Genomic DNA, 8,744 nt, shown 5'->3' with positions numbered 1-8,744 from the left:
AACAAATTCCAAATAAAACAGAAGTGATATTTTTAATACTGGTGTGTCTCGCCTCTTCTCGGAGCGAGCGGGGGCCAGGGGCTGGGTGGGGTGCAAGCCAGCACTGTGCAACCCCGGATTCCCAACACAGGATGCCACAGTGGGGGGCTCCCTCATGCTGCCAGCCCTGCTGAGCCCCACCCCAGCACTGGAACCCCATATGGGACCTCATCTGCCCCACAGCCCCCTCCCACCAAGCTCCCCCCACCTCCCGGCCTTTCCCAGCGCAGCTCCCCTCCCCCTGCTTGCCAACCAGAAAAGCCACTGGTTTCATTTCTTTTTAATGTAATTTCAGCTGGAGTTGCCATGGAAACCAGGCATGAGGCCTGAATCGCCTCCAGGCAGCATGCAGGCAGCAGAGCCAGGGCCAGGCCCTGAGCCAGGGGGGCCAGGGGGCAGGCAGGAGACAGAGGGGGGCTGCGTGGGGGGCTCTGCCCTGCTTTCCCAGGGGTCCCTTGCAGCTGCAGTGCCACTGGCGCATGTCACCCTGCTCAGCACTGTGCTCCAGTCTTTGCCCAGACCCCACCATGGCCCCTGGTGCTGCCCAATGTGGGGATCCCGCAGCCCTCGCCAGCCTGTGCCCTGGAGCTGCAGCACAGGGCAGGCAGCCTGTGCATGGCCTGGGGACACCAGTCTGGGATGGCAGCATGTTCCTCACCATGGGGCAGATGGAGAGGGTGGGGAAGGTGCTGGAGACAGGCAGAGTGCCCTGCTGTGCTGTGCTGCCAAGGGTAGGGATGCTGCGGACAGCCTGAGACAGATAGCAGCAGAGCCAAGCCACGATGGGACTCGGATGGGCTGATGGGACTCCTACTCAGGGCACAGGGCTGCCTTCCCCTGGACTTTTCCATGCCGATGGGCAGAGCTACTCCCTGCAAGCTCAGCTGTCTGGGCAGGGTGATAGCTGCCCACCCTGAGCCCTGACCCACAGCCCCAGCCAGTGCTGCCCCAGCTGCTGGGCCCTCTGGTCCGACCCAGTCAGCTGTCCCCAGGACTGCAGTCCCAGGGACCTCCCTTGCAGCCACTGGGTACCCTGGTTCAGCGAACAACTGCAAGAGGAACCAAGATGAAAAACCCACATCAGGCCACGGGGCCGGGTTTCCATGGAAATGCTGGTGCTCCACAGCACACCTCCCACAGCAGCCGCCTCACTGCAGTGCGAGCAGCCGGGCCAGCCCTGCCTGGCAGCCAATGGCCCATTTCAGTGATGCTGGCATCACCACCAGCTGCCCACACCGTGGTGCCTAGTGCCCTCATGAAGGGGAGATGCCTTTCTGCCCCAGAATAGGGGTTTGCCCTTCTGTCCTCCCACCTCATCCTTGCATGGCTCCAGCTGCCTGCTATCCCCATTTGCCAGCGTGGCCACCCCAGCTAGAAGCCCAAGGGCAAGCTGGTGACAGACAACACGTTTCTATGACGCTACTGCCATCTGTCCAGGGTGTCCTTGAGCATCGGTGACATTTCTTTGGAGACATGGCAAAGTCCAGGGGACACTGTGTCCCGGAGGGTACTGCGGTTAACATCTGTGTGATGATTGCTGGACATCCTTAGCTTCAGGGGACATATTTAGGGCTGCTGGCAAAGAGAAGCATAAGAGAACTGAACCACAAAGGTGTCTCTGGCATGGGGAGGGGATGAGTGACCTGTGCCTGGCTCCTGCTTGCTCCAGGAGCCACAGCCACCAGGGGAGCAAGGATGCTACTCTGCACAGTAGCATCACCAGGACAGTGTCCTGGTCCCCACACCCCAGGGGTTCACAAGACACAGGACAGCAGACCCACAGGTAGACAGAACAAGCTGGTACACCATGCACTGCAACCCTCTTTGCCCCCTGCTGCAGTGGCACAAAGGATTTCTGTGCTTACCCACTGCCAGTGCCCTTCCTGGCAGAGCTGACTCAAACCAGAGGGTGTTTTTCTCTGAGGGCAGCAGCCTGGATGCCTATGCTGACGTCAGCCCAAGCCTGGACACCCAGTGGCCCCTGCACTGCAGCGGCCATCCGGGCTGGAGTGAGGCTGAGCCATGCGAGGGATCAGCCCTGCCTGGGGCAGGATGGCAGGGGAAGGGGGGGCTCTGAGAGCCTGCCCTGCAGCACCCTTTTCCTCCTGGCAGCAGAGGTGTTTCAGTGATGGCTGGAGCTTGTTTTCCCCCACTGTACCAGCATGGACTGCTGTGCTGTGAGACCTCTGACTCCAGCAAGGTGCCAGCAGCTGCGTCAACCCCGTCCCACTATCCGGATGTTGGCCTAGCCCTGCCTATCTCATCAGCTTGTCTGCGTTCAATGTGCCCACGTTCCCAAGCCCTTTGCTGCAACTTCAGACACCAAATTAACCTCATGATTAACGTCATTAACAAAGAGCCTGTTTCTGGTCCACGCAGTCTAGGACAGTGAGGTTTTCTGAGCACTGGAGGCAGTGCCGGCGACAGCTCATGCATACAGCCTGTCCTTGACCGCTGCCTTTTGCGCAACACTTGTGCCTGTTGCAAACAGGCGGCGGTGCCCGGCTGCCCCGGGAGGGAGAGGGGGCTGCCCCGCTCCCGCCCACCCCCGGGGCTCCCGGTACTCCCGTCACCTCCCGCTGAGGACGCTGGGCGGGCGCTGGGCTGGACAGCAATGCCCTGGGGTCCTCCTCCTTTCCTCCCTCTTTCCTGTTTTTTCCTCAATTGTTGCTATGTTTTTGGGTGGATTCCCACGTGTTGAGCCCCCCTGGGGTGGGAGCGGCCCCGCCGCCCCCTGGCCCGGCCCGACTCGGCCCCGCAGCGCCACCTGCTGGCGAGACCAAGCACAGCCGTCACGGCGGGCGGCGACCACCACTTCACCCGCCGCGCTCCGCTGCCCCCCGGCCTCCTGCAGCCCCCACTGTCCCCAACCTAGCTCACAGTGTCCCCCGGTGCTCCACACAGCCTGGCTCCTGCAGCTCCCCCCAGAGCCATCCCCCTTAGCTCAGCCCACAAATCTCCCATTGCCCACCAGTCTGCCCCTCCCGCCCAAGAACCTCCTAGTGCCCCCACCCACCTGACCCCCCCCAACCCTTTGCCTATACTGTCATCCCAGTTTGCCCCCCAACACTCCCCGCTTCCCCGCCTCTGCCTGCCCCGCCCTCCCCGCGCTCCGCTCCGGGCAGGGCCCCCCGCGGTGCCGCCTCGTGTCCCGGGCCCCGGGTGCGCGGCCAGGGCGGTGCCGGCGGCTGCGGCCCCTCCCGCTCACCGCCGGGCGCTGCTGACTCAGCCGGTGGTTTATCACGGGCCGAGATTGCGGCCCCGGCCGGCCCCACCCACCCCGCGCGCCCGGCGATCCCCGGCCCCTCACTGCCCACTGTCCCCACCACGCTTCGGGGGGACCCCCTCCGTCTTCCCTCACCACCCCACAGTGTCAGCCTGCCATCCTCATGTGGGGTACAGCACTACCACTGCCATTCTCATGCAGGGGATGGTGTGCAGCGTCCTGCAGCCCACCCCGGGGCCCCAAAGAGCAGGGCAGAGAGGTCATGTCGTGGCCTGCCACAAGGCCACTCGGGGTGCTGGTCGGTGGGACCTTGGAGTGGGCCGTTAGATCAGTTAATGGTTGACAGGCTGTTTGCCTTTCCCGGCTGCACTTTTACACATTAAATCTGAGTGTTGGTGGCTTCCCAGGGACCAGCTGGCAGCCTGCAGCAGGGGATCAAGGTGCTTTGGGTGCTGGGGGTGTACAGAGCATCCCCTGGCATGGAGAGTGGGGCCCCGCCACGCGCCCAGCTTGCAGGGGACGTGGCAGGAAGGATGCTCACAGCAGAGGAGTGTGGCTGGGGGGACCACAGAGCTCCCACAGAAACCATCCCGGGGGGCTGACGCTGATTCAGTGCTGTGGTGGCCCCTGGGCTGTCCCCAGGAGATGTTCAGCTGTGGCGATGGGTGCCAGGGGTGCCTCAGTGGTGTGAGTGCGGGCTGGACACACCTGCAGTGTTTACTTGGCAAGGAACAAGTCCTAGAAGGAGCAAGGCGGTTTGGGAGGGGGGTGTGTGACGTGACGGAGGGGAGTATAAAGTCCAGGGTGCTACGCTGGAAGCTGAGTTTGTTGTGTTCTCCGAGAGCTTTGCCTGTCCTGGTGCTGAGGTGAGAGGCTGGTCGGCATTGCGCCACTGCGGGGGTGGCCACACATCCCCTGGGGGGGCACGGGGGAGTCCAGGGTGGGGGCTATAGAGGGCTCAGCCGTGGGCTGGGGGGGCAGAGCCAGGGGTGCTGGCCCCCGTGGCGGGGAGTGGGGTGAGGAGCAGCGCATGGCCTGGGCACTAGCTGCCATCCCTGCAGCTCCACTGAAGGGTCTTTGCCCACCACTGTTTGTGCTCCAGGCTCCAGATGCTTGCACCCTGGGCTAAGGGGTAGAGGTGACATTTGGGATGGCATTGTTTCCCCACCACCCTCCAGGCCCCCAGCTTGTGGGTTTTACTGGATGTTCTGCTCCCCACCTGAGGCTTGAGGACAAAACCCAAGAGACATGGCACCATCCCTGCAGGGATGGGACGCAGCATGATGGTATGGCTGGGACAGCAGCCCTGAGGGACATGGGCACAAGGGGTCTGCAAGTGCAGGGGCTGTTGCCCCCACCAGTCTTTCTGAGCAGTGGGGCAGTGTCAGTGGCCCCATCCTAGAAGAGGAGCACAGCTCCCACAGCACATGGCTCTCAGCACTGAGTGCCCAGCCAGCATCACCCCGTCGGACTATTTCTCATGTCCCCAGTGGGACAGGGCACACACAGGGCAGCTCCAGCACCCTCGCAGCTGTTGCTGCTGGCACCAACCCCCTGGCAGCAGAGCCTTGAGGACATGGCGGGACCCACAGGGACAGTACCCAGCACACCCGGCCCCATGAGGCCCCACAGACTGCTCAGTGCCACGCTGGAGAGCAGCCAGACCCCAGCTCCGGTCATGCTGCCCCACGCCATCCATGCGGGACGAGCACACCGCTGGGTTCTGCCATAAATCCCGGAGAAGGGTCCCCCGGGCACCCTGGGTTGTTGTCCAGCCCAGTGATGCCTGCGGTGCGATGAGCACCCCGTGGCCGGCACAGGGCGAGGTGGGAGCGGGTGCAGGGCCAGGCAGCAGGAACGCAGCACACAGGGACTTTGTCTGGCCGGGGTGGGCGGAAGTCAGGGCGTTGGATCTGAATGCTAAAGTGTGTTGTTCAGGAGCCAATAAAGGCCCCATTGTATGTAAATAGTTTATAAAGCAGCATATGACTTCCAGTGCAGGGCAGTGGCGGATAGAGACGAGGGCAGGCAGAGCAGAGCTCTCCTGCAGGAGACATGAGACCTTAGAGGAGCCATCGGGGGCAGCTCGCAAGGACCCTTCCTTACTGGCAGGTACGCGCCGCCAGGACCCTCCACACTGCAGGCGGACGGAGGGCAGGTCCCAGTCCCCCAGCCTCATGCTCGGGGTGGGAAGCAGCTCCAGGGGCTGCTCAGTGCCGGTGGGTGGCCCTGGCAGGGAGGGAATCTGTCGTTTTGGGGGAAGGTCACTCTGTGCACCCCAGGCAGGGATGGCTCTAGGAATGTGGCGGTGCTGGGTGCCCAGTTCGGGGTTCCCTGGCCTCACTGCTGCAGGGAATGAGGGGATGAGGGCAGGGAGGTGCTGGTGCGGAGGAGCCCACGGAGCTCCTTGGGTCTATACCCATCCAGAGAGCTCAGTGCTAGGTGCAGATTGGGGGTCCCTGCAGAGGTGTGGGAGCTCTGCCTCCATCCTCTGCGGCAGCCGTGGGTCAGGATCCCCGTGCCAGTGTGGGGTGACAGGGAAGGAGCAGCTGGCACTGCAGGGCCAACTGGTCTCCTGCCTGCTCCAGCCAAAATGCTGCCCTGAGGCCTATCAGCAGCAACAGCCACGCTGCCGTCCTGCTGTCCTTCCATCCTGCTGTCCACCCACCAGGGCTGTAGCAGCCACTTACTCCCGGGTCCCTCCTGGGGCTGCTGCCACCAGGATCGGGACACAGTGGCTCTCAGCCAGGGGCCCTTCCCGCTCCTGACACTGTCTCTTGCTGCTCAATCCTGCAGACGTGAGGAACGATGAACTGGGCCGGTCTCTATACGGTGCTGAGTGGGGTGAACCGCCACTCCACTGCCATCGGGCGCATCTGGCTCTCCGTCATCTTCATCTTCCGGATAATGGTGCTGGTGGTAGCAGCTGAGAGCGTCTGGGGAGACGAGAAATCTGCCTTTACCTGCAACACTCAGCAGCCTGGCTGCAACAGTGTCTGCTATGACCACTTCTTCCCCATCTCCCACATCCGTCTGTGGGCCCTGCAGCTCATCCTCGTCACCACACCAGCCCTCCTTGTGGCCATGCACGTGGCCTACCAGCAGCACCAGGAGAAGAAGCTGCTGGTGCTGACAGGGCACGGGGACCCCAAGCACATGGAAGAGGTGAAGAAGCACAAGATGCGTATATCAGGTTCACTGTGGTGGACGTATGTCTGCAGTGTGGTCTTCAGGCTGCTCTTTGAGGCCGTGTTCATGTACATCTTCTACATGCTATACCCAGGCTACCAGATGGTACGGCTAGTTAAGTGCGAGGCTTACCCATGCCCCAACATCGTTGACTGCTTCATCTCCCGGCCCACTGAGAAGACCATCTTCACAGTCTTCATGCTGGTCACCTCCAGCATCTGCATTGTCCTCAACATGGCGGAGCTGGTCTACCTGGTGGTGCGGGCCTGTGCCCGTCGAGGCCAGCACAACTCCAACCCCTCGTCAGGGAAGGGCTCCTTCTACGGGCACAAGCTCTCCTCTGAGTACAAGCAGAATGAGATCAACCAGCTGCTGACAGAGCAGGATGGCTCCCTCAAGGACATGTTGCGCCGCAACCCCAGCCTGCAGGAGAAGGGCGACCGCTGCTCTGCCTGCTAGGGCCAGCACTACGGGGTCCCCAGCCCTCGTCCCTGTCCCACAGCGGCCCCATGGCCCTGTGCTGTCCCTGTCCATGGACAGCATCCCTCAGACGCCGATCTGGCCAGGAGAGCATCTCGGGCCATTAAATGTCTGTTCTCAGGTGCTGCCTCCCTCCTTTCTGCTCTGGCCAGGTTGTGCCAGGGACTGGGGTGCCAGTGTGGGGTACCCACCCCTGCACACTCCTGCACCCTGGCCCAGGTGGGTGCCACCAGGGGCTGGGGGGGGCAGCGCCTGGGCTGGGGCTGTGGTGCTCTAGCAGCTGGCATGCAGCAGTAGTGACCCCTGGGTGGCATTGAGCAGTGTCCAAGGGCTTGCACTCCCCCAGTATCAGCCCCTGCAGCTCCGAATATATTTAGAAAAGTGCCCAGACCAGAAATAAAGGGTAAAAGTTTCCCCAGTGGCTGTTTCATCTGCCAGTCACGAGGAAAGCCAATGGGGCATGCAGCTGCCTCATGCCCCAATAACCCCGTGCCCACCATTGAGGAGAGTGGCAGCACTGGCTGGACTGTCCACACCCGCTGAGGACCCGGGGACCAGCTGGGAAGGGGCTGCAGCATCCCGCTCTGCCCCACCGAGGGGACCTGACAGCGTGGGAGCACCAGGCTCTGTCCCACGCGCCTGCCAACGGTGAGGGGTCCCTATGTCCGATTGCCACCACAGTGTCCCCGTCATGGTGCTCCCAGTGTGGTGGGGCTCCATGCCGGAGGTCTTTGCTCCCGCTGCCCTCCCCACAGCACCTTAAGGACACAGGATGGGGACACTCCAGCAGCAGCCCTGGGGTGGGTCCCTGCATGCCTGCCTGGCTGGGGGGACGGGGTGGCGGTTCAGCGGGTTGTGGGGTGGCCGTGTCTGGAGGGCAGCTGTCTTGCAGGGCACCACAGCGGCACGTGCCATGGGGGACTGGAGCCTGCTGGGGAGGCTGCTGGAGAGCGCCCAGGAGCACTCGACAGTGGTGGGGAAGGTCTGGCTCACTGTCCTCTTCGTCTTCCGCATCCTGGTGCTGGGGGCGGCTGCTGAGCGGGTCTGGGGCGATGAGCTGTCTGGCTTCTCCTGCGACACGCAGCAGCCTGGCTGCCAGAACGCCTGCTATGACAGCACCTTCCCCATCTCCCACCTCCGCTTCTGGGTCCTGCAGATCATCTTTGTCTCTACACCCAGCCTTGTGTACCTGGGCCACATCCTGCACCTGGTGCACCTGGAGGAGAAGGCGCAGCAGCAAGCGGCAGCACGGGCCAGCAGTGGGGCCAGGCGACAGCGCCCCAGGCAGCCCCGGCTCCCCGAGGGGAACACGCGGAGACGGGTCTGCATGCGAGGGGCCATCCTGAGGACATATATCTGCAACGTCGTCTTCAAGGCTCTCTTGGAAGTGGGCTTCATTGTGGGCCAGTATGCCTTGTATGGGTTCCAGCTGAAGCCCCTGTACACCTGCAACCGCTGGCCCTGCCCCAACACCGTCAACTGCTACATCTCCCGGCCCACTGAGAAGACCATCTTCATTCTCTTCATGCTGGGGGTGGCCTGTGTGTCCCTGCTGCTCAACCTGGTGGAGATCTACCACCTGGGTCTCACCAAGTGCCAGCAAGGGCCAGGCCCCAAGTCCCGCATCCTGCCCCGTCCTGGTGGCCTGGTGGGGTCCCACAGCACCCACGTCACTCTGCCCAGTGGTAGCAGCCCCGTGGCTGCTGGCAGACCCCTGCAAGGCCTGGCACCCCTGGGGAACACGAGTGCATGGCTGGGGGTGGCCAGTGGGTCTCACGGGAAAGCACGAGTGGCAGACTTGGCAGTTTGA

General features: G+C 63.0%; 2 protein-coding genes across 2 annotated transcripts; both read left to right on the top strand.

The window, feature by feature from the left end:
- The first annotated feature begins 5,278 nt into the window (after positions 1-5,278).
- On the top strand, positions 5,279-7,015 carry GJB1 (gap junction protein beta 1). The gene is made up of 2 exons (XM_082061850.1): positions 5,279-5,377; positions 6,062-7,015. The coding sequence occupies exon 2, from the start codon at positions 6,074-6,076 to the stop codon at positions 6,911-6,913; it is 840 nt and encodes a 279-aa protein (XP_081917976.1). The 5' UTR covers positions 5,279-5,377; positions 6,062-6,073; the 3' UTR covers positions 6,914-7,015.
- Positions 7,016-7,847: 832 nt separating this feature from the next.
- LOC309444207 (gap junction alpha-3 protein-like) lies at positions 7,848-8,744 on the top strand (the record flags this gene model as incomplete). Its single annotated transcript, XM_082061849.1, has 1 exon — positions 7,848-8,744. The coding sequence occupies one exon, from the start codon at positions 7,848-7,850 to the stop codon at positions 8,742-8,744; it is 897 nt and encodes a 298-aa protein (XP_081917975.1).

Source organism: Streptopelia decaocto (genome assembly GCF_964273445.1).
Source record: "Streptopelia decaocto genome assembly, chromosome: 10".
NCBI classification, from domain to species: Eukaryota; Metazoa; Chordata; class Aves; order Columbiformes; family Columbidae; genus Streptopelia; species Streptopelia decaocto.
This window is presented reverse-complemented; position numbering and strand designations above follow the sequence as displayed.

Coding starts and splice junctions, on each gene's coding strand:
- GJB1 (XM_082061850.1), top strand. CDS start 6,074: ATGAACTGGGCCGGTCTCTATACGGTGCTGAGTGGGGTGAACCGCCAC.